Source organism: Muntiacus reevesi, chromosome 1 (assembly GCF_963930625.1).
Source record: "Muntiacus reevesi chromosome 1, mMunRee1.1, whole genome shotgun sequence".
In the NCBI taxonomy this organism is placed as follows: Eukaryota; Metazoa; Chordata; class Mammalia; order Artiodactyla; family Cervidae; genus Muntiacus; species Muntiacus reevesi.
This window is the reverse complement of record NC_089249.1, coordinates 9493915-9520346: the sequence shown is the minus strand read 5'-3', so window position 1 is coordinate 9520346 and position 26432 is coordinate 9493915. Positions and strand designations below refer to the sequence as shown.

At 37.2% G+C, this 26432-nt stretch overlaps 1 protein-coding gene across 3 annotated transcripts in view; it reads left to right on the top strand.

Moving 5' to 3' along the window:
* The window catches only part of ANKS1B (ankyrin repeat and sterile alpha motif domain containing 1B), a 1071061-nt gene that overhangs the window by 636959 nt on the left and 407670 nt on the right, over positions 1 to 26432 (top strand). For all 3 annotated transcript variants that reach the window (XM_065937415.1, XM_065937407.1, XM_065937398.1), the window contains exon 15: positions 24286 to 24392. In XM_065937415.1, the coding sequence (XP_065793487.1) occupies positions 24286 to 24392 (107 nt within the window). The remainder of the gene's footprint in view (positions 1 to 24285; positions 24393 to 26432) is intronic.

Genomic DNA, 26432 nt, shown 5'->3' with positions numbered 1-26432 from the left:
TTCAAACATATACAGAAATAAAGAGAATAGTATTCTGAATACTCATGAACCCATTACCTAACTTCAAAACCTGTCAACAGAGAACCAATCTTGTACTAACCATTCATTCCTATAGACACCTAGGATCATTTGAAGAAAATCTTAGATTTATCTCATCTGTTCATATCTTGTGTATAACTCTGAACAATAAGGACTTAAAAATATAACCAAAATATCATTCAGTTCAGTTCAGTTCAGTCGTTCAGTCGTGTCTGACTCTTTGTGACCCCATGGACTGCAGCACGCCAGGCTTCCCTGTCCATCACCAACTCCCACAGTTTACTCAAACTCATGTCCATGAGTCAGTGATGCCATTCAACCATCTCATCCTCTGCCATCCCCTTCTCCTCCTGCCTTCAATCTTTCCCAGAATTACCACATCTAAATAAAGATCAAACAATAATTCCTTACTATTCATGAGCCACTTGATAGTTAAATGTCCCCAATTCTCTGTTTATGTTTTACCCTTTTGTTTGGTTGAATCAGGTTGCTACCAATGTAAATTACATTATAATTGGTTGATAGGTTTCTTAAGACTCTTTTAATATATCAGTTCATATTCCACTTCTTTTTATTTTGTTCCTTGAAATTTATTTGTTGATCAAATCATGCCCAAATCTTTTAAAAACTCTTTTATGAGTTTAACAATCTTTCATTTAAAAATGGCTTCTTTTAATGTGAAACTCTACTTTTAAAATAATTAAACTCCTGTTTAAATGTAGTGATATAGCAGTAAGCTGTATGAAGGAAGATTGGGGGTCTGTCTTCACTGCTGAATTTCTAGCACCTAACACACTGATGAGTCTCTCGAATCTTCTAGGGAATGGTCTAAACTCATTCATTTTGATGAGTTCATTCATTTGTTCCCTCATTTGTTAAAAAAAAAATTTATTGAGGACTTCCTTTATGTTAGACAGATACATGTGTTTATATGTTTATACAATACAGACATTAAGTGTACCTTAGTCTTCAAATAAGTATAAATAAGAAATATTCCCATGAATAGACATATTCTGGTTAAACTTATCTTTAAAATGATTATGTCAATAATAAATGAAAATCTGTCTTACACTAGTTTCCAGAGATTCAGTGGCTGAATAGAGAGACCAAGAAGAAAATCCAATGAGTAATTCTTTCATCTATTATGTATTGAATATTTACAACGCTTATGTACACAGATTACACATATTAAAGAGATTTATAATTTATTCCAGGTGTAAGGAAAGCAATGAGAATACAAGGAAAAGTCAAATCTGAAGAACTAGGAAAACACATCAGAATATGATGACAGATTAAGACATGACAGATAGGAAAGCATAATGGTTAGTCCCAAAATTTCTAGGTTTCAATACCAGAAGAGTGAGGTAGTAAATTGCAATTATTATTTAAAATAACATCTAAAAATTTTTCAATATATTGCACCCAAATTCTATTTATTATATATTGAATACTAAAGACAGAAAGCTTTTTAATTATTTTAAAAAATAAAGCTATTAGAATAATTTGGTAATTTTTTACATAATAGTCACTATAATCTGTTCCCATAGAATTTAAGCAGATGCAATTTTTTATTATACACAGATGGTTTTTGTCACACTTTTGCTTGGATAAAATATATTTAAATATATTTCCAATTATTTAAAATGTGATATTATGAGCACTCCTTGTGCAGTGATATTATGAGCACTGCCTTGTGCAGTGGTTAATCTTTTGTTATTGGAAATGAGCCCATTTATATTTGTAAAATGCTAAAGAAAGAAATAATTATGCACTCAACTCTGGTTTTTAGGAGTAGATAATAAAACTTTAATAGTGTTTTGAATAAGACTGAACTTATCTTCCAGATAATATAAATTTTTTAATCAGAACATGTCATAAATAATTAAATAAATGTGCTGCCAACAGCTTAATGGCCTGTGGAAACAAATAGATTCAACCTAGATAATCTATATATCTTATTGATTTATTGAAATCCTCTAAAATACTTCAGATGGTAGAGATATCATAAAAGGAAATTTTCAAATCATTTTAGCATTTTTAATTGTAAAATCCCTACCATTGTTATGATCTTATGTTATTATAACATTCTCTTTGGCTTCCAATAGAACACCAGCCAATTTAAAAATATTAATATATAAAACAACTTTATCAATACACTTTCTGGATATTATCATCACTGAACTATGCCATGTCAAAGTTTCAGTTCATTGTGTTCATTTCTTTGAGGCTGAACATATACCAGAGAATCTTCTACAGTATATATTACTTTTGAGCTCTGATTGTATTGTACATATTTTTAAATGGAATAAAGGTCTAGAGCCTTTATGGAGAATCAAAGTCAATGACCTCATTCTTTCTAAACCCATAATCTTAGTGTTGCTATGGATGCATCGCGTGTCACGTATCCCACTCTGATGTAGTTGTTGGACCAAAACCATCAGATCATTACAATATATTGGACACGCTATTACTCCTTCTCTTGTATTTGATGATTTTTTTAAATTATAAACACAGTTGTTGTACTTTATAACTGCTGAGCATTCTACAGTTATCCAATTTGTAAAATGTATGTGTGTTGAAATGTATGTACCAACTTTTATGCTTAGCACTTTACATGAATTATTTCCACTTAACCACAGAACAATTCTGTGACATAAGCACAATTTTTAATTCTTTGAGGAAAGGAAACTAAGTTTCAGGGAGGCTAAGTAATTTGACTAAGATCACACAGTAAATAGCAGAGGAGATTAAGGTATGACTAATTTTATTCTTCTGGACCTTTCATGAAGCAGTTAAAAGAAATAGTCTATTAGGTACTGTTGTGACAAAGAGATGATAAGACATGGCTTGTGTCATTTAGGTGTTTAAAGTCTGGTGAAACATAGGACATATACACAAGTATTACTAGCATCAAAAATGAAAACTGGCCATGGAAGAGACACAAATGATGTGCCATGGGAGCTTATAGGAAGAAGTTATTCCAACTAGGAGTATCCTAGAACATCTTTTGGAGGACATAGAAGAATCTTGAAGCATTAATAATTTAAAGCCATAAGGAAGTTGAAAATGAGAATGAGGTAGCCACAGGATACGATGTGTAGAAAGACTAGCATCAGCAAAAACAGAGGGTCAAGAAAGCCTGAGGTAGGCAATGAATACAAGAAAGTCATTCCCTTAATATGGAAGGAAGAGCATATGCATGAAGTTGGAGAAGAGTAAGCCCAGTAATGGGGAGCCTTGACAGCCGTATAATGATGACAATGCCTATGATAACAATACTCATAGTGCTAATATAATAGCAACAATGGCCGTTAACATTTATTGAAGATTTATTTTATGCTAGGCACTGTTGTAGTATATCACTTAAGCCCTCAAATACCCTATAAATACTTATTATATAAATTCTCCTAATTTTATACATGAAGAAAGGGACCTTAAGAGAGGTTTTGCCCATGGTCACATAGGAGTTTGCTCTTGACTTCTTAAACAGAAAAGTTGCCAGAGCTCATATTCAGTTCAGTTCAGTCACTCAGTCATGCCTGACTCTTTGTGACCCCATGAATCACAGCACGCCAGGCCTCCCTGTCCATCACCAACTCCCGGAGTTTACTCAAACTCACGTCCATCGAGTCGGTGATGCCATCCAGCCATCTCATCCTCTGTCGTCCCCTTCTCCTCCTGTCTTCAATCTTTCCCAGCATCAGGGTCTTTTCAAATGAGTCAGCTCTTCGCATCAGGTGGCCAAAGTATTGGAGTTTCAGCTTCAGCATCAGTCCTTTTAATCATCACATTAAATACTTCATAACATGTATTGATATTTGACTTAGAGGATCAGTGTAGTTCCTATAAATGAATGCTACAACCTAAAGTTTATTACGTTATTGCTGACATTTCCCTGCATTGTTTTCTGTGATTGGTGCTCTCCGTCATGCTGATGCATCGTCTCCATCATCCTGATGTGGAGTTAGTCATGGTAGTTTAGGGGTTGGGATGAGTTGAAGCGACGCCTGGTTGTGGATACACAGTTGAACTGGCACTTGGTCTTCACAGGATGTCAAATTTTTGTTGCCACTGTTTTACTCAAAATACATCTAAAACAACAAAAATATTTTTGTTTTTATTGTTTTATTATTACACAGATGGTCCTAAGTTACTTATCCAAGACCCATTAGGTGAACTATGAGTTGTTGTTCAGTCTCTAAGTTGTGTCCCACTCTTTGCGACCCCATGGACTGTGGCACACCAGACTTCCCTGTCCTCACTATTTCCCAGAGTTTGCTCAAACTTATTGCTCATCCATTTAGTCAGTGATGCCATCCAACCATATCATCCTTTGTCACCCCCTTCTCTTCCTACCCTCAATCTTTGCCAGCATCAGGGTCCTTTCCAATGAGTCAACTCTTTGCATCAGGTGGCCAGAGTTTGGAGCTTCAATTTCAGCATCAATCCTTCCAATGAATATTCAGAATTGATTTCCTTTAGGATCGACTGGTTTGATCTCCTTGCTGTCCAAGGGACTCTCAAGAGTCTTCTCCATCACCACAATTCAAAAGCATCAATTCTTGGTGCTCAGACCTGAAAAGGCAAAAAAGATATGATACCAGGAGATGAACTATGAATAATTAAATCACATTTGATATAATCTACAACAGAAGTCTACATTTGTCAAACCCAATAAGGAAGAAAATAGAAACTCAGGATAAAATGCTATAATCTATCAATGAAAGAAACAAAGATTCATTAAAAAATATATATATACACTAAGATTGAAAACACAGATATTCATGTAAAATCTCAAGCTTAATCATAAAAGCAGGAAGGATATTTTCACATATTAATATAACTATAGTAGAACCTGGGCAGACTTTGCTAACTATCCATGGACCTTAAAGTTGTGATCTGACTGCTAGAATTATCCAACATAGAATAAAGTGTTCTGTGGACACACAGAAAGTCACATGTTGGAAAATATTATCTGCATATTGTTTTTTTAAACCAAAATACATGGTGACTATAGCAAGGGCAGTGACACAAAGCATTGTCAGTGTTGCTCTTTCTAATATCAGCTAGCAATATAAATGCTACTGAGTTGATCTTAGTATTTTATTTTTAAAAATTTATTTTGGAATTGAGGAGTTCTGGGGAAAAGACTGCCTTTATTGACCACCAATTATCTTAGGTCTATCAACAACTAAACACTATTTTATAGAGAGAGTAAAATATTTTTAGAAGACCAAACAAAATAAATGAAATTACCATTTTATGATGTATCATGAATCTTAGAGCTCAAACTGGCTTAAGCAAAAAGGAATTTTTTCAAAGAATAAAACAATTTTTTTTAATATTTGAAAAAAAGTATAAGGGATATGTCCAAAAAATCCAGTTCAGTTCAGTTCAGTTCAGTTGCTCAGTCATGTCCGACTCTTTGCAACCCCATGAATCACAGCACGCCAGGCCTCCCTGTCCATCACCAACTCCTGGAGTTTACTCAAACTCATGTCCATCAAGTCAGTAATGCCATCTAGCCATCTCATCCTCTGTCGTCCCCTTCTCCTCCTGCCCCCAATCCCTCCCAGCATCAGGGTCTTTTCCAATGAGTCAACTCTTCGCAGGAGGTGACCAAAGTATTGGAGTTTCAGCTTCAGCATCAGTCCTTCCAATGAACACCCAGGACTGATCTTCTTTAGGATGGACTGGTTGGATCTCCTTGCAGTCCGAGGGATCCTCAAGAGTCTTCTCCAACACCACAGTTCAAAAGCATCAGTTATTCAGTGCTCAGCTTTCTTCACAGTCCAGCTCTCACATCCATACATGACCACTGGAAAAACCATAGCCTTAACTAGATGGACCTTTGTTGACAAAGTAACATCTCTGCTTTTTAATATGCTATCTAGATTGGTCATAACTTTCCTTCCAAGGAGTAAGTGTCTTTTAATTTCATGGCTGCAATCACCATCTGCAGGAAACTTAAATTTCAGGTCAGCTTGATCCTGTAGTCTCAAAAGAGTTTATTAGTACCTAGCCTCTTTCCTTTTCTCAGCTCTGTTCTCCTACATGTGGCTTCTTCCTTAGGTTCCTAAGTTGTATGAATGAGAATGCCCACACCACCAAGCCTTTATCTTCACAGCATTATGCCCTATGTGTATAGAAGGGAAAAGGTGGATTAACAAAATCCTCTTGAGTTTAACTTTTGATTACTGTGAATTGGATCATGTATTCAACCCTGCGTGAAATACCCTGGTTGGGGAGCATAAGTGGCCAGATGTATTAGTTATCTATTTCTACATAACAAACTGCTACAAAACTTGGCACCTTAAAACAAAACACTTTTTTTTTTTTAAACCTCATAGTCTCCGTGGTCAAGAGTCGCATCAACTGAAAAATACAGTCACAACATGAAAATAGAGAGTTATTTTATTTGGTGGGAATGTTTAGGACTCTGAGCCCGGGAGACAGCATTTCAGTAGCTCTGTGAAAACTGCACCAAAGAGGCAAGAAGGGAAGTCAGTCTATATACAAAGTTGTAACAAAGGGAGCAGGCAGTCTGAACATCAAAGATCAGGTGTCAAGTTAAGAAATTTAGCATTCTGTGTATGGAAGATGCAAGCCTCTGGGCTCTCTGAATCCATTCCTTTCATATGCACCTCAGCTCTCTGGGGTCAATCCTCTTTGTTTGTTCACCTGGCTTCTTGCATTGTCCCAGCTCCTCAGCAATCACCTTAGGGGGTGGCAGCATCCTCTGGATCGCAGTTTTGGGAGCTCTCATTTCACATCTGGAGGCCAGAAATTGCTGATGGCTGTGACATTCCTTGTTTGTTAATATGGCAGGAGATATTTTCATTTCACAGTTGGGACATGGCTTGATTAGGTTCTTCAGGCTTTCTCATAAAGCTTCAGTCTATGTGTTGACCAGGGCAGGGGCTCACCTTGAGGAAGAATCCACTTCCGAACTCACATGCCTGATTATTTGCAGAATTCAGTTCCTTTTGGGCTGTTTGGCTGAGGGCTGAAATTCCTAGCTGGCTGTTGGCCAGTTTTCCAAAATTCTTTGCCACGGGCCTCAAGATAGCAACTTGTCAAGCCAGCAAGAGAGAGGGTCTCCTAGTAAGGTGGAAGAATCTTTTAATTTAATCATGGAAGTGGAATCCTCATGATGTTGAGGCATTCCCTTTGTTAGAAGTAAGTTACTCCAGGAAAAGGCCAGCTACTTAAACCCATTAATACCAGGAAACAATAATCAATGGGACCAGCTTACAAGCCACATACCACAGCAGTTTAGAAGTGTGTGTATTCATCCCCGAAGATGGTATGCAAGAAATTCTTTCCAAAGCACAAAAACTGAGTATAAGTGAGGGAGTAAGGGATGCAAGGAAAATTGGGGTCATTATCAGAACAAAGGGGCAGATGCTGCATGGTGATTACAGCTGTCCATGACAGGTCCCTAGGGTCGGCTCTGAATTGTATCAGTTCAGTTCTGTCGCTCAGTCATGTCCGACTCTTTTTGACCCCGTGGACTGTAGCACGCCAGGCTTCCCTGTCCATCACCAGCTCCCACAGTTTATGCAAACTCGTATGCATCGAATCATTGATGCCATCCAACCATCTCATCCTCTGTCGTCCCCTTCTCCTCCTGCCTTCAGTCTTTCCCAGCATTAGGGTCTTTTCCAATGAGTCAGTTCTTCGCATCAGGTGGCCGAAATATTGGAACTTCAGCTTCAGCATCAGTCCTTCCAATGAATATTCGGGACTGATTTCCCCCAGGATGGACTGGTTGGATCTCCTTACAGGCCACGGGACTCTCAAGAGTCTTCTCCCATAGCACAGTTCAAAAGCATTGATTCTTCAGTGCTCAGCTTTCTTTATAATCCAACTCTCACATCCATACATGACTATTGGAAAAACCATAGCTTTGACTAGGCAGATCTTTGTTGGCAAAGTAATGTCTCTGCTTTTTAATATGCCGTCTAGGTTGGTCATAGCTTTTCTTCCAAGGAGCAAGCATCTTTTAATTTCATGGCTGCAGTCACCATCTGCAGTGATTTTGGAGCCCCCAAAAATAAAATCTGTCACTGTTTCCATTGTTTCCCCATCTATTTGCCATAAAGTGATGGGACCAGAAAACAAAGCTCTTTTTCTGCCTCCATGACTTTGAGGCATTATGAATCTCAACTTATTTTAATTTACCTAACTACAACTACATGTTTGGAATGTCTTCAACATTTCTAAGACCATTCTATTCCTTTTTAAAATTTTTGATTTATATTGTAATTTTCAGCCAATTGCCTCTGTATGAAGTAGATTAAAATTTTTGCATGTGAAGTTACTGAGATTGTCTCAAGTATGAACAATTACACACAAGCTTGAGGTCCAAACTCTCTCAAAACTCATCCCACTTTACCTAAAAAAACATTTTATGGTTGCTGGGTAAATGAAGCAAAACCAAGTCTTTAGCCCTGAATGTTCAGGATTTTAGTAGAAAATGGAAATAAGCATTAACCTTGAGGTTGAAAGTATTTGGAGGCAGAGAATTTCTGTTTTACAGAAATCTCAGACTCGTCAGTTGTCTTTACCAAGAAAGTAAACAAGTCTCTAGCACAGAAGGTGTTTACCCTGCCCATGAGATTTCAGAGCAATTAAAATTGTCAGGCTATGGTGATTAAATGAATTCTGTGTTTCCTCTTTGTTCATACTTAATCACAATGTATCTGCTAAAGAGCAGTGAATGTTAAGTCTAAAGCCAGAATTTCTTAGTGAATTCTGTCAAAAACATGGATTTCATAGGTTTAGGTGGTACTTGACTGTCTTACCAAGCTGATTTTTTGAAATTTGTTTATAAATCAGGGGTCAATAATTATTAATAACATTATTATATGTATTCTATGTATTACAAGTAAATATTATTCATTATAGCTAATATTTATTATTATAGCAAGTGTTTTATATTATTTTTGCTAATAGTTGTTTAGTACATGCTATATGTGAAGTACTATTCTAAGTACTTTCTATACTTATTAGTTTTTTTAATCTTCATATTCCTTTTTCTAAATCACATATTAATTTCCTTTTCACCACTTTGTGATGCATAGACAGAACACTTGGAATTTTTGTGTTGTCTTTCTGGCAATCAAAGGATATTCATTTGCCATGACTATCAAGCTAAGTTTGAGCTAATTAGATAAAATCTTCTCTATGGGAAGAATCAATCTCATGTGTAACTTTTACAGTTAAGGCATACAAGCTAAATTTCTTTCACAGGAAATTCAGTGAGGTCTTGACCCAGAGTTTGCTTCAGAAGGTTCTAAGAGACTGAGGATATTTAGAATACCCTCTGCTTAAAAACTTTCCCCTTATTTACTTGGATTGTTTTGTCTATTTGTTCTATAAGAGGTAAGGATTATAGATTCCCTGTATCTCCCCCTCCCAGTTTCTCCCCTGCTTTATTCTTTCTCTCACATTCTCCCAGATACTGTTTGTATAATAAAAATTTGATCATATCTCTTGGTTCTTTTTCCTCATTTAATTGAAGTATATTTGATATACAATATTATATGTTACTCAATATGTCAGCAAATTTGAAAAACTCAGCAGCGGCCACAGAACTGGAAAAGGTCAGTTTTCATTCCAATGCCAAAGAAAGTTCCAACTATTGTACAATTGCCTTCATTTCTCATGCTGGCAAGGTTATGCTCAAAATCCTTCAAGCTAGGTTTCAGCAGTATGTGAAATGAGAACTTCCAGGTGTACAAACTGGGTTTCGAAGAGGCAGAGGTACCAGAGATCAAACTGTCAACATTCATTGGATCATGGAGAAAGCAAGGGAGTTCTTGAAAAACATCTACTTCTGCTTCATTGACTACGCTAAAGCCTTTGACTCTGTGGATCACAACTATCTGTGGAAAATTCTCAAAGAGATGGGAATACCAGACCACCTTACCTGCCTCCTGAGAAACCTGTCTGCGAGTCAAGAAGCAACAGTTAGAACTGAACATGGAACAATGGACTGGTTCAAAATCAGGAAAGGAATATAACAAAGGTGTATATCATTTCCCTCTTTATTTAACTTATACACAGAGTACATCATGTGAAATGCCAGGCTTGATGAATCACAAGCTAGAATCAAGATTGCCAGGAGAAACATCAACAGTCAACAACCTCAGATATGCAGTTGATACCACTCTAATGGCAGAAAGTGAAGAGGCACTAAAGAGCCTCTTGATGAGGGTGAAAGAGGAGAGTGAAAAAGCTGGCTTGAAACTTAACATTAAAAAACTAAGATTATGGCATCTGCTCCCATCACTTCATGGCATATAGGAGAAGAAGTGGAAGCAATGACAGATTTTTTCTATTCTTGGGCTCCAAAATCACTGCAACCATGAAATTAAAAGACTCTTGCTCCTTGGAATAAAAGCTATGACAAACCTAGAGAGCATATTAAAAAGCAGAGACATCACTTTGCTGACAAAGTTCCATATAGTCAAAGTTTTTGTTTTTCCAGTAGTCATGTCCGACTGTGAGAGTTGAACCATAAAGAATCCTGAGCACTGAAGAATTAATGCTTTCTAACTGTGGTGATAGAGAAGACTCTTGAGAGTCCCTTGGACTGCAAGAAGATCAAACCAGTCAATCCTAAAGGAAATCAGTCCTGAATATTCATTGGAAGAACTGTTGCTGGAGCTGAAGCTCCAATACTTTGGCCACCTGATGTTAAGACCCGGCTCATTGGAAAAGACTCTGATGCTGGGAAAGATTGAAGGCAAAAGAAGACAGGGGCGGCAGGGGATGAAATGGTTAGATAGCATCACCAACTCAGTGGACATGAATTTGGGCAAACTCCAGGAGCTAGTGGAGGATGGAGGAGGCTGGTATGCTGCAGTCCATAGGGTCGCAAAGAGTCGGATACAACTTAGCGACTGAACAACAACAATTATGTTACAGGTGTACAATATAGTGACTCACAATATTCAAAGATTATACTCCATTTATAGCTATTATAGAATATTGGTTATATTCCCAACGTTGTATAATATATCCTTGTAGCTTATTTTCTATATAATAGTTGGTACCTCTTAATCCCTTACCTCTCCATTGCTCCTCACCCCCTTCTCTCTTTTCACTGGTAGCCACCTGCTTGTTCTCTATATTTGGAAATCTGTTTCTTTTTAAAAATATATTCTCTACTTTGTTGTTGTTTTATATATTCCATGTACAAGAGATATCATACCGTATTTGTTTTTCTCTGTCTGGCTTATTTCACTTAGCGTAATACCCTCTGAGTCCATCCATTTTGCTGCAAATGGAAAATATCTCTCTGTTCTTGAGAAAGAAAATAGTTACTCTTTTCCATGGCATAAAATTTCTTGAGTATCTCCTACCCACCTATCTTTCCCTATCTCCTATACTAATATCCTCCTCAGACATGTATATATAACCTTTGAATTCCAGTAATAATGAATCATTTTAATCACTATTTTTTACTCAAACATATCTTTCCCTCATCCTAGTCCCTCTGCCTGGAATTCCAGTATATTAGTCAAGGTTCTCCAGAGAAACAGAATGAATAGGATATGTAGATAGACATGTCTAAGAGACTTATTATAGGAATTGGAGACTGAGCCCCACAGTCCACTGTCTGCAAACTGGAGGCCAGGAAAGCCTGTAGTGTAATTCAGTCTGAGTCCAAAGACTCAGGACTCAGAGCACCAGTGCTGAATGGGAGGAGGTGAATGTTCCAGAGCAAGCAGAGAGTTAATCTGCTTTACTCTTTTTGTTCTACTAGATTCTTACTGGATTGGACAATACCCACATACACTGGTGAGGGTAATCTTTATTCAGTCTACAGATTCAAATGCTAATCTCGTCAGGAAGCACCCTCACAGACATATCCACAACTAGACATTTTACAAGCTCTCTGGGTAGCTCTTCGTTCAGTCAAATTGACACATAAATTAACTATCACCATCATCTTTTTATTTGCCTCTCAAACTCCTCCTAAATCTTCAAGTCACAGATGAAGTGGACTCTTCTGTAAATTCTATACCTGAGTCAATTCAAGCATCCTTGCCTTCCTTCTACATTTTCAGTATCTTTTACATATCTCCATTATAGAATTCATCATCCTGCATGGTAATTTTCTCTCAACTAGACTAAGATTCTAAGGGCAGAACAAGTTTTCTTTCCATTCTGGTCTTTAAACAATGACTGGCACATGGGAGGCTTCAATGACTTAATGCTGCATACAGCTTCTCAAAGAAGATTCAAATCTTTGCTAGTATGCCTTAAAGAAGAGTAAAAAAGAATGTAATCAAAGGAATTATGATTTTTTTCCAATCAGGTATGGCCCATATATATTTATATATTGTTGTCTGCCAGAAGATTTTAGCATTTTAGGTTTAAATTTCATTTCCTATTTTAGACCATACCCCAGCACAGAAGTTGTCAGATCTGTTTTGTAAAGGCTGGTATTTCTTAAGTGTTCCATGAAGTTTTTAGTTCAAAATAAATTCAAGGCCTCAGGGAAAACTGAATCTGAGCTCCTGACTTCCCTTAGCATTTAAACACCAAAGCATGATCTTGGAGCATTTTCCTGTTTGCATCTTGACTTTATGATCCAGAATTCTGTTGAACCACAATATTCCACAGATCCTAAAATAACTAATCCTTTTGCCTCTGCTATTATCTGCCACCTCTGCTTCACATTTCTTTTCTTTTTTTTTTTAAACTTTTTATTTTATATTGAAGTATAGTTGATTAAAAATGTTTGATAGTTTCAAACTATCAAGGTGTGTTGCAAAGTGATTCAGTTACATGTATATACATATCTGTCTTCTTCCAAATTCTTTCTCCATTTAGGTTGTTACATAATATTGTACATTTCTATTTTTGCATTTCAGAATAGTTGTCCTTTTATCAGTAGAAGAGACATTTTTCTTATTGCATCATCTCTTTTCCTGCTAATTTTCATTGTCAGTTTTTTCTCCATTTGGAAAATAGATATACAGCTTATGATTTCCAGCTCAGAGGGTATTCAGGATTGGAAAAATGAGATATTGATACTTTTTAGTTAAAAATAGAATCATTAGTCAGGATTTTTGTTATATTATCCTACAGGAATGAGCACTGTTCACTCCTAGCTCCTACACCTGTATTACAAAATATAAAAGAACAGGCTCACATAGAAACCGACACCATAGTTATTTGTTGAATGTGCAAATTTCTCCCCCAGATGTGGACACTGCTTTCTTAGGAAGTTTAGTGGACTCTTTAAAAATGACCAGTTTTTATTTGAAATATGTTGGAATAAATAACTTAATAGACCTGTTTGTTCATTATGAAGCTAGGAATAAGAATTATCCTTTCTTGCCATTCCTTGCCCCTCCTATTTATTCTCATTTCACTTTAAATGGATGTGAAGAGCAGACTGCTCAATGCTGAAGACCTGGCTATTGGTGCATGTTAGATAAGACCAAGTCCCTAATGACATCATGGGATTTGGGATTCTGATCACTTCACAGTACAATGAGCTTTCCTCTGTTATTTGTCCAGACTGATCACCCCATGCACTTTTGTCAGTCTGAAACAAAGAGAACTGGGCACGGAAAAGCACTGATGGCTCAGAACCAGTCCCTTTGATTGAGAGGCCGAATGAACAACCTGAGTATATATTCTACTGACAGCAAAGATAATTATACAGCCTAGCATTTGAATAGCTCTTTATAGATCATAACGGGTTTTTCACATATGTCATTTCATTTTAGCTTCAAACAAAACCATAAGATAGGTAGGTAAATAGGTAAACTGTCACCCTTATTTCACTGAAGAGAAACTAAGCCCCAGAAATGTGCCCACTACAAAGGTACTCCTATTTCTGTGAGCTCCATCTCAAGAATCTCAAGAATAGAAAAGACAAATATTTACATAATAGAGAAGAACCAAGATTCAAACCCAGGCAAACTGGTTAACTGGCATCCCTCTCAGTGAGGCAGCATTCTCCTGGACTCATAGCACAAGCATCCACGCACCGCAGTCCAGAGAGGCCAAGTACCCACGTGGAAACAATACTGAAGCTGCTGTTTCTCGGGAGCACAGAAAAGCCTTTGTTAGAGTGAAATAAAAATATCCAAGTGATAGGATTTACCCTTCTCCCACCTCTCAGTCTTCCTTCCGGCTCTTTCTCATTATTCTGTACTTTAGAAGCCAAGAATCATAAATATAAGATGAAGGGTGGGAAGGAGAATTAACAGAACAACTGGGAAACCATTTTTAAAACAACCTGCTAGTATGTGGCTGGGTGAATAAATATTCTCCCTCCTGCAAAAGGGCAAGCTTCATAGCCTGTGGCTCTGGAACAGAGAAGCAGGATAGAGTAGTGGCTAAAATCTTGGACTCTGGAGCCAGGCTATCAGGGAACTAGTCTACCTGTGCAAATTTAAACAACCTATGACCTTCTGTATTTTATTTTTCTCCTATATAAAAAGAGATGATAACAATAATACTTCACTTGTGAAAATAATATGAGTTATTGAAGGAAAGCTATGACAAACCTAGACCGCATATTTAAAAAGCAGAGATGTCACTTTACCGACAAAGGTCTGTATAGTCAAAACTTCGGTTTTTCCAATAGACATGTACAGATGTAAGAGACCATAAAGTAAGCTGAGCGCTGAAGAACTGATACTCTCAAATTGTGGTGCTGGAGAAGACCCTTGAGAGTCCCTTGGACTGCAAGGAGATCAAACAAGTCAATCCTAAAAGAGATCAACCCTGAATATTTACTGGGAAGATTGTTGCTGAAGCTGAAGCTCCAGTACTTTGGCCACCTGATGCAAAGAGCTGACTCATTGGAAAAGTTCCTGCTGCTGGGAAAAACTGAAGGGGAAAGGAGAAGCGGACAGCAGAGAATGAGATAGTTAGATAGAATCACCTACTCAATGGACGTGAGTTTGGGCAAACTCCAGGAAATAATGGAGGACAGAGGAGCCTGGTGTGTTGCAGTCCATGGGGTCGCAAAGAGCTGGACAAGATTTAGCAACTGAATAACAACAATATGTGTATATTATTTAGAGTCTGACCATAGTAAATGCATGTTTGCTATTATTGTTACATAATGAGATATTATTTAAAAGGCCTGATGTGTATAGGTGCTCAATAAATATTAGCTTTCTTCTTTTATATATAGTTTAGATTACTGGAAAGACTCACATTCTTTAAAAAAGTATTTGCTTTATATCAGTTACCTTGGTGCTAGGATAAACAGCTATTTATTATATTTTTGAGGGATTAGCCAGCTTCCTTTTTAAACTCTTGTCCAGGGGCTCTCCTCTAGCTCTTCCTAAATGTCATTTTCCTTTTTAACAAATTTGATACCTCTTGCCTTTGCCAAATCATTTTACACACCTTAACTGTTTCATCAGTTTCAGCCTGGAGGCACCTTATTGAAATAGATAGTGTTTCTCTTTTGCTCATGAAACCTGGAATCATTTAGGTGGCTTTCTCTAATTCATTTCTCCTCTATACGGTCACAATAAGAAGTCATGTCTCTAAATTTTTAATTCCTCTAATCTCTATTGACATTTTCTCAGTGGCAAGCCAGTATTCTTCATTGGCCTATAAATTACTTTGCCGACAAAGGTCCATCTAGTCAAAGCTATGGTTTTTCCAGTAGTCATGTATGGATGTGAGAGTTGGACTATAAAGAAAGCTGAGCACTGAAATATTGATGCTTTTGAACTATGGTGTTGGAGAAGACTCTTGAGAGTCCCTTGAACAGCAAAGAGATCAAACAATCAATCCTAAAGGAAATCAGTCCTGAATATTGATTGGAAGGACTGATGCTGAAGCTAAAGCTCCAATATTTTGGTCACCTGATGCAAGAGGCTGAATCGTTAGAAAAGACCCTGATGCTTGGAAAGATTGAAGACAGGAGGAGAAGGGGACAGAGGATAAGATGGTTGGATGGCATCACCAACTCGATGGATGTGAGCTTAAGCAAGTTCCAGAGTTGGTGATGGACAGGGATGTCTGGCGTGCTACCGTCCGTGGGGTTGCAAAGAGTCGGACACAACTGAGTGACTGAACCAAGGGACGTTCAAAGCTGTAGTTCCACTGCCTGCAAAATGCTAGGAACAAGAGGTACTTTATAAATATTTGTTGAGGAAATCAGTCAATGCTGAAGGAATTAAGCATAAGAAAAGTATCTTCTCCTCTCCTCAATTAACTAGAACCTAATTAAGAAATTATCTGAAATTAAGCAGTATGTGAGTTGCCTTCTACTTTTAAAAGAAAAAATTAATTTGAGAGACCTAAACTGATATCATAGATTTAATTTAGTACAGTTATAACAGTTTCAGACCATACCCTGGAGTAATCATACATTCATTTCAATGGCCTAGGCCTTCTATGTGCTTAGTCACTTAGTCGGGTCCAACCAACTCTTTGCAACCCCATGGACTGTAGCCCACCAGGCTCCTCTGTCCATGGGGATTCTCCAGGCAAAAATACTGGAGTGGGTTTCCATGCCTTCCTCAGAGGCCTTCTATAGCTGCACTATATGCAATGAGAATAGTTACGAACATGTCAAAAATGAGCTAGTATTATCGTGCCCTTACAACACAGGTCAGGATTTTGGACTTTGAACTTACTCTTCCTACTCTTCCCGAAAACTCTCTTTTCCTAAATACCAGAAAAGCTTGTTCACTACATTCCACTATATTCCAGTCTCTGTTCAAAGGCATTCCCTGAAAATAGTGTTTAAAATGAGTCACTTTTTTCCCCTATCATTCTTTATTTCTTTTTCCTACTTTTGAAAAGCTTTGTAAACTGGGTTTATTGAAGTATAATTGGCCTACAGTAAACTACACAAATTTAAAGTTTGATGTTTAACAAATATACCTATGAAATCATCATCACAATCAAGAAAACAAACATCTCCAAAAGTTTCCTCATATTCCTTTATAATCCTTTTCACTCCCCTTCTTCCCACCCCTAGGTAGTCGCTGATCTATCCTGTCACTGTAGATAAGTTTGCATTCTCTAGGATTTTATGTAAATAGAATCACACTTTTCTGGAGAGTCTGGTTTCTTTTCATTCAGTTCAGTTGCTCAGTCATGTCCAGCTCTTTACAACCCCATGGACTGTAGCAAACCAGGCTTCCCTGTCCATCACCAAATCCTGGAGCTTGCTCAACTTCTGTCCATTGAGTTTATGATGCCATCCAACCATCTCATCCTGTTTTCCCCTTCTCCTTCCACCTTCAATCTTTCCCGTCGTCAGGGTCTAAGGAGTCTGTTCTTCGCATCAGGTGGCCAGAGTACTGGAGCTTCAGCTTCAGCATCAGTCCTTCCAATGAATATTCAGGACTGATTTCCTTTAGGATGGACTGGTTTGATCTCCTTGCAGGCCAAGGGACTCTCAAGAGGCTTCTCCAACACCACAGTTCAAAAGCATCAATTCTTTGGCACTCAGCTTTCTTTATGGTCCAACTTTCACATCCATACATGACTACTGGAAAAACCATAGCTTTGACTAGGGACTTTTGTTGGCAAAGTAATGTCTCTGCTTTTTAATATGCTGTCTAGGTTGATCATAACTTTTCTTCCAAGGAGCAAGCATCTTTAAATTTCATGGCTGCAGTCACCATCTGCAGTGATTTTGGAGCCCCCCAAAATAGTCTGTTGCTGTTTCCACTGTTTCTCCCATCTATTTGCCATGAAGTGATGAGATTGGATACCATGATCTTAGCTTTCTGAACATTGAGTTTTAAGCCAGCTTTTTTCACTCTCCTCTCTCACTTTCATCAAGAGGCTGTTTAATTCTTCTTCGCTTTCTGCCATAAGGGTGGTGTCATCTGCTTATCTGAGGTTATTGATATTTCTCCCAGCAATCTTGACTCCAACCTGCGCTTCATCCAGCCCAGCGTTTCTCATGATGTACTCTGCATATAAATAAAATAAGCAGGGTGACAATATACCACCTTCTGGTTTCTTTTACTTTGCAAAATTGTTTTAAGATTCATTCCATGTGATGAATGTATCATCTGTTCATTTCTTTTTATTGCTGAATATTATTACATTGTATGGATGTACTACAATTTGTTTATTTGCCTGTTGATGGACTTCTAGGCTGTTTCCACCAACCATAGGATCACAAAGAGTTGGATACAACTGAGTGAGCATGCACACAGTTATTGGTTATTACAAATAAGACTGCTGTAAACATCCATCTACAAGTCTCTATATGTCATATGCTTTCATTTATCTTAGGTTAATACCTAGCAGTAGAAAATTTGGGCCACGTAGTACATGTATATTTGACTTCTAAAGAAACTATCAAACTATGATTCATAGCATTGTCAGCACTTGGTGTGGTCAGACTTTTAAATTTTAGACATTCTAATAAGTGGTATCACATTATGAAGGAAATGGTAACTCACTCCAGTGTTCTTGCCTGAGAAATCCAATGGACAGAGAGCTACAGTCCATGGGGTCACAAAAGAGTCGGACACAGCTTAGTGAGTAAACCACAAGTGGTATCATATTATGGTTTTACTATAAGTTTGCACTTTATTAATGATGTTAAACATCTTTTCACAATCTTATTTGCCATCCATGTATCTTTTCTGGTGAAATGTCTGTTCAAATCTTTTGCCCATTTAAAAACATTGATTTGTTTCTGGGGACTTCCCTGGAAGTTCAGAAGTTCAGTGCTTCCAATGCAAGGTGCATTGGTTTGATCCCTGGTCTGGGAACTAAGATCCCACATGCCACACAGTGTAGCCAAAAAAAAAAAAAAAAATCAGTTTATTTCCTTATTAGTGAGTTTTGAGAGTTCTTTATATATTCTGAATACGAGTATGCTATCACATGCAATTTGCAAATGTTTTCTTCTAGTCAGCATCTTGCCTTTTCATTATTGTCGTGAAAGGATCAAAATTTTAAAGTTTTGATGAATTATAATGATCAATTTTTTTCTTTTAGAATTGTGCTTTTATTACCTAACCTAAATTCAAGATTTTTCCCAAATTATTTTCTTAAATTTTCTTCTATGTGTTTTTATTTTTAGGTTTTATATTTAGGCCTATGATTTTTAGCTAACTTTTCTACATGGCATGAGATAGGAATTAAAATCTATTTTTGCATATGGATCTCTAATTATTTCAGCATTATCCATTGAAGAGGCTCTCCTTTCTTCATAGAGTTACCTTTTTACCTTTGTAAAAAATAAATTGATTTTCTTTATTCTTGAAATGACAAAATGACAGAGATGGAGAACAGATTAGTAGTTGCCAGAGATTAAAAAGCAAATAGGGAGAGAGAGGGCCATAGCTATGAAAAGATAGCAGGTGAGTGTGGTGGTACTATCTTTTTCTTGACTGAAGTGATGTTCACACAGTTTATACATGTAATAAAATCGCATAGAACTAAACATGTACACATGCACACACAAATGAGTGTATGTAAAACTACTGACATATGAATAATCAATGGATTTTATCACTGTCAAATATCTGGTTGTGATATCACACTATAGTTGCACTAGATGTTACCACTGGGGAAAACTGGGTGAGTCTGTTGAAAAGCTGCATCTAGAGATATCAGGCAAAGAACTGAATCGAGTATCATGTACCCATTACGGACTATTATGAAACTATTTAAAAGAACAAATTAGAGCTTATCATTTACTTGTTAAAATTTTCATAAAGCTTTGTTAAACGAGAAAAGTCAGGTTCAGAAATGTGTGATATGATTCTATTTTTAGGAAATGATGTCCAAAAATACCCTCATATATACTTTTATACATATATATATAAACATACATATTTGTACATAGCTGTGGTGTGTGTGGGAGAGACAGATGTGACAATGGATACATACATATGAGAAACATACTAGTTTGTTAACATGAATTACCTTGATGGAAGAATGGATGACATGGGTGGTTTGGAGGTACTGGGAGAAGAAGTAACCAAGAAAAATAGAAAAAGAAAAAAAAATACTAATATGTAAACCAATAATAATATATTCTTATATGCAATTATTTGTTTTGTGTTGTTACAAATTTATAGAAAATTTAAGAACTAATTGTTTTTATTTTACTATTATTATTTGATAACTAAATTTATTCAGATATAATTTACATGTCATTCAATTCACCCAAAGTGTATAATCAGTAGTTTGTAGTATATTCAGAGTTGTACAACAAGTGCCAAGTAAATTTTAAAACACTTTTATCACTATAAAAAGATTTCCCATATCCATTAACAATTATTCCCCTTTTACTCCCAATTCCACTGGCCATATTCTTGCCTGGAAAATCTCATGCACAGAGGAGCCTGGTGGGCTACCATCCACGGGGGTCCCAAAAGAGTTGAACATGACTTAGTGGCTAAACAACAACAACAAGTGAGCTAAATAATCCACACCACACTGCCTAGAACATAGTAGCTCTCAGTACCTGTTAGTTTTTTTCTTTCCTTCCTCTTGTCTCACTTTTGGGACTTATAGAAGTTCCAGTTGAATAATGAGGCTTGTCCAATAATGTGATGTCATGTTTAAGAATTTTAAGATTCCAAGAAAGTATTTCACATAAAGTGAGAAATATACGTAAACACTATTTTAAAAGTGATCTTCATACCCAAACAAGGGTTCTTTCAATGGTTTGGCTCATGAGAAAAAATTTTAACAAAGCTAGAAACACCATGATTCAAGGTCTCTTTCTTCTTCCTACCTCTCTCCCTCACCACTTCCCCCACCCCAGTTTCTCCCAACTCACTCCCCCTGTGCATGAAAATCTTTCCCCAACATATGAGAATATTGAGTACAAACTGAATGATTGAAGAGTTAAAAGAAAAAAGTTTAGTCTATAAAAGATTTCTAAAGTGATTAGTAGCCCCTATTTTCTCTGAGCCATTTTTGTATAGCAGCCTGGACCTTGACATAACCTCCCCACCTCACTCTCTCCCTGTCTCACACACATGCACACTCATGCTCAATCTCACTCTCTCCTCTGCTCTCTCTTTCTATTAAGAAGTGAAAATCCCATGAAAGTCATTTCCATGTCATGTGTTCATTCATTTAACAAAGACAATTTAATGCCTAGAATGCATGGAGCACTCTTCAAGGTACTTGGTTCATGGTGTGCATCTTAAGAAGTGAGATGGGATTTGAGGAGCTGGTCAGTTAGCACATGCCTTACCAAACCAAAACATTATTGTCATGTTTGCTCAATATTTGTGCAGCTTATCTACCTAATTATAGCTTAGGAATGATCAGGAGAAACAATGTGCGTGGGACCCTAGGAGAAGTTGTAGCTGATGCCTACTTTAACTCCACTCTGTATCAGCATTACAACTAGCCAAGAACAAATAGCATCTTACCTTCAGATTCTTGTACAGGTAATACTGAGCGACCTGAATCCCTTTAAATAGATTCCCAGACTGCTACAAACTGTTTGACCTTCTTAAGAGATCTAGAATCTGATTGGCTCTATTTAAAAACCTAGCCGTTTTCTTTTAAAACGAAACTCAGAGACTTGGGATAGACTTAAAAAAATTTTTTTTAATCTGAAACTAGGACTATTTTACACAATTTGAATTGTGAAATGAAAATTGCATTATTTGGTTTAGCAGGTGCATAATGAATTATTACAACTTTTAATGTTAGCCAGACATGGTCCTACATTCAAGAAATACATCTCGTACACAAATAACTATAACATTAGACAAAAAATATTGTTATAATGGATGGTCTAAAAATGCCACTTGAAACAGATAAGGAAGAGATTTATTCCTGTTAGGTGGGATTAGAAAGGGTTTCATAAAGAACATATCATCATATCCAAAGTCAAAGAAGAGGCATAAATGTGGAGACATATTAAAAGCAACCCAAGTTTCTCATAGCCAGTAATCCCACCTGCTTGGAACTTGGGGAAAGGGAAATAAAATTAGAGGATTTGTAGTAATCATGAAGACCCCAAAATGTCATCAAAGGAATTGGGAGTTTATTTTGAAGCCAACAAAAAACCATGGAAGTGTTCTGAAACAAGGAGTTACAATCAAAACTGTCTTAAAGAGATTGTTCTGGCATCCATGTATATACTAGAATTTGAAGTATCAGAGGAAGGAAGATGAACACAGAGGCCATAGTTGTTTTAGGCCAGGTGGGCCTGAACTAAGAGAGCAAAATCACGGTAGATATCAGTTCTCTCAACATGAAACAGGAATTTGAATTAAGGGAACAGAGGCAAGAGATATGATGAGGGATGACTGGAATTTGGAGCTGATGTCAGTGGGGAAAGAAAGAATACAAGATGCTTTGCAGTTTAATGTCTGTGTGCTTGGGAGGTTGACAGTGCTCTTCAGAAGAGAAAGGAAACAAAGATAACATCTGGAGAAAGAAGGAAAGTGATGTTTCATTTATTCAGTAAACATTTATTGAGCACTTACTATGTGTCAGGCACTATTCTGGGGGGATGAGAGTTGTGTTTAATTTTTAAAACACTTTATGTTGTGAAGTGTTAGTCTGTATGACTCCAAAGGCAGAGCTGGAGCCAGTGAGTAGGAGTCAGCTAGGGCTTCCCTGATGGTTCAGCAGTGGAGAGTCCACCAGCCAATGCAGGAGACCCAGGTTCAATCCCTAGCTCAGGAAGATCCCCTGGAGAAGGAGGTGACAACCTACTCCAGTACTCTTGCCTGGAAAATCCCGTGGACAGAGGAGACTGGTGGGCTACAGTCCATGGGGTTGCAAGGAGTCATATACAACTTAGTGACTAAACCACAGCAGCAGGAAGTAAAATACCTTTCTAATAAGTGGAGGCTTTTTGATAAGTAGTGAGAGCTCTGTTGCAGGCAGTATTCAAACCTAAATTGGATAATATTCTTCAAGGAACTCTGTGACAAGGGATTCCTGCATTAAGAGGGAGTTTAGACTAACCTCTTTGCAAGTTCTCTCTTAATCTTAAGAGTCTGTTCTTTTCATGATCTACTCCTGTAGGTTCTATTATTAATCTCTGGTTTCTCTCATTTATTAAATAAATTACTCAGTCTGTCTGCCATTCAGTAAAACTCACACATTTACATCTGTTATTCTTAAATTATTCTTGGTTAGGGCTCTTCTTCTTTATTAAAAAATTCTACCCAGTAATGTTACCTCTATACCTAATTTAGAATGTCAACCCTGGTAGACTGGGTTATAAATATCAGAGGGGAAAAGGATTTTTTGTGCCTAATATTTTTGTTTGTAAGAAGCCTCACAAATGAGAAATGAATTATCTTGACTTCAAGATTGCGATGCAGTTTCTGTATTTTGCAGCAATTCAAGAAGGGGAAAAAATACCTCAGAGAGGCTCATTTTGATACAGCACAGTAAAGAAAGAGAATAATTGTTCTCCAACACTGTAAAGCTTTAGATCGGAAGCATTTATCTGTGCTGCGTTTTAAAAAAATAAGAAAGGAAAGAAAAGGAAAGAAAACCTGTCGGGAGCTCCCCTATAAGCTATAGTTAAAGCTTTGCATTTCCTGGTGTCTTTTGAAACGTAAAATTCCACAACAAATAGCTCTGTAACGTATAACCAGGATGAGGATTCAATTCAGTTTTAAGCACTTTAGTTTGCTTTTGAATCTTGCTATTTTCTGCATTTGTTTTGACTGCTCTCATCATTCAAGATTGACGCTTGGATGGGTGTGTAGGAGGAAGCAGCAGCAGCAGGCTTACAGCTTGCAGACAAAAAAAATCTGCCTTATCTGATGGCTATTATTGAAAATGCGAGGTGTAGCCTGGACTGGGTAATGAAGGGGAGCGAGCGAGGGGGAGCAAGGAGCATGGAGCTGCATACTGATGAGTGTAGGAGTACTTGATAAAAAGAATTCTGGCTGCTGGCCGTGCATTGCTCATTGTGGAGTACTCCAACAATCACACGGAACGCAGACCAGCCTAAGCTGACAGCTTGATATGCCTTCTTCTGCTGCCTGGTTTTGGGGGCTGCGTGACGTACTGGTCGGTAGTAAAGATTAATATGTAAGAAATGTGGAGCTAGGATCAAGTCATACTCCACAGCCTGCCTGGCAAACTATGTTTTACTTCTGACTTTGCTCTCTCGCTGAGAACATTAATCTGTCAAGCTGGCGGGCTCCTTTGATAGCAACTTTCCCAGGAGCATGATGTGGCAATGCCACCTCTCAGCCCAGGACTACCGCTATTACCCCGTGGACGGCTACTCCCTGCTAAAACGCTTCCCTCTTCATCCTCTTACAGGACCCAGATGCCCTGTCCAAACAGTGGGACAATGGTTGGAAAGCATTGGGCTACCTCAGTACGAGAACCACCTGATGGCTAATGGATTTGACAATGTGCAGTTTATGGTAAGACGCTCTCTGTGTCCACGGAGCTGCCGTTTGTCTGTCTTTGCTTCTTATGTGTCTTACACGGCTCAGAGGCAGCCTGATTTGCACCAAAACTGGTCAGTTTTATATATGTAACTGCATTAGAAAATTGGATGCCCTTACGACTGAACCGACTGTGTAACATATAGGCACTTGCTGAAAAATGAGATCTATGTGCATTCATGTACATGTGTATTATATGAATGAACCGGTGAGAGTACTATTTATAGGCAGTGAAAGGAGATTAACATTTGTATTCTCCCTGTCATTCTTTGTGTGATTTTTATAAATCTGTCATCTCAGAATACCCAGTTAGATGATGATAGATAGCACTCTTCAGTTAATTCTAGATTCCTGAAACATATTTCATTTGGGTACCAGCATTTAGTGATTAATTAAACAATTTGTTGTGTTTATGGTGTGAAGATCATTTTTTTTCCTTATAATTGCTCAGTAAGGAGTTTAAATTGTGGAATGACCTTTAGTTCATTAGCAAACTGATTCGAATGGTCTGTTACAGAAAGCTTTCGCTTAGCTTACATGCTGATTGAAGAGCAACGAGGTATTGTTTATTATTTTAGGTAGAAAACAAACCCTTCCATCAATTAGCCGTCAATATCTAGAAAGAGAGGCAGAGGGACTAAGTACATTCGTGGACTTCTGAGTACTGGTCTGCCTGTGGTCTAAAGCTGGTGGTGCAAACTTCCGACTGAGATGAATATAGGTGAGGAAGGAGGATGGGGAGCTGTGCAGACCCGTAACAGCTTTCTGATCATTCACATGCCTCCCCCGGTGCTCATCAGTTTCCCTCGTTAGGCTACGTCACAGTCAGTATTACCTTTCTTTGCTTCTAAGGTCCCATCACACATGTTACTGATCCCTAAATTTAGAGAGAGAATACATAACATAGGCATGTAGCACAAAATGGCTTGCAGAAGCAATATTTCTAAATAAAATGCTGGAGCTTACAACTGAGGCTTATTAATAGTAAAATTGATAACATTATACTGAGAGCGAGGCACGTCTTTTTATTTTCATTTTAGATTATTTTCTCCAAGCTTGACTTGACTATTGTAGATTTGAAGATTATTTAAACTGTTAAACTTTTGCTTCTCCAAAAATGTGTGTCCCATTAGTTTTTTTTTTTTTTTAAGCTGGATCAATTTAGTAAGACATGTGAGCTCTAAGTAACTGTACCCGTAAAACTCTTAATGAACCCACTTTTAAATAATGAGACATGCAGCTACTATTATTTTTCTTATGTTTAAGAATACTGTCACTGATTAAACAGATTGTGTAGCTATCAAAATAGGGGGAAAATAAAATTTGCTTCAGTTGCTGTGAGTCTCAGGACAGACTGAGTGGAATTAGGACAGCCTTAGGACATGAAGCAGATGACACTAAGAATTAACTATTACATTTACTGCGCGTTTGGATGAGTCTTTATTCTTTCTTCTCATCTCTCCTTGAAATAAGACTTTCTCACTCCGACTCCTCAAACCTGTGTCCAAATTTATTCTGGTCCCGTGAGAAGTTAGCTAGGTCTTTGGAGTCTCTGGATCATTTATCTATTTTGAAAGATTTTAATTCAGCATAATTTTCCTCTGAATGTTAAACACATTAGAGTAAATATAATCCCTTTTTGAAAACCCAATGCAAGGTTAATCAAACATGTTTCCAATAAGCATTTGGAGATTGGAAAAAGCATTCATGAATAAAATATGTATAAACACTCCAAAATGTATCCAGAAAGAAAAAAAATCCTGGACATATGTGACAAAACTAAGGTCTGATCCTCTCCATAGACTGTTGACTTTATTTTTTCAATTCAAACTATTGTATATAATTTTTCAGAAATTAAGAAAACATAGTTAATTTAGAAAAATCAATCAAACACTTTCTATACAAGACAGAATTAATTTTAAAAATTTGAATTATCATTCAGAGGAGTTAATTATGAAAATGAAGCAAATCATAAAACAGTGTCATCAATTATCACTTTGCATGCTGCTATACACC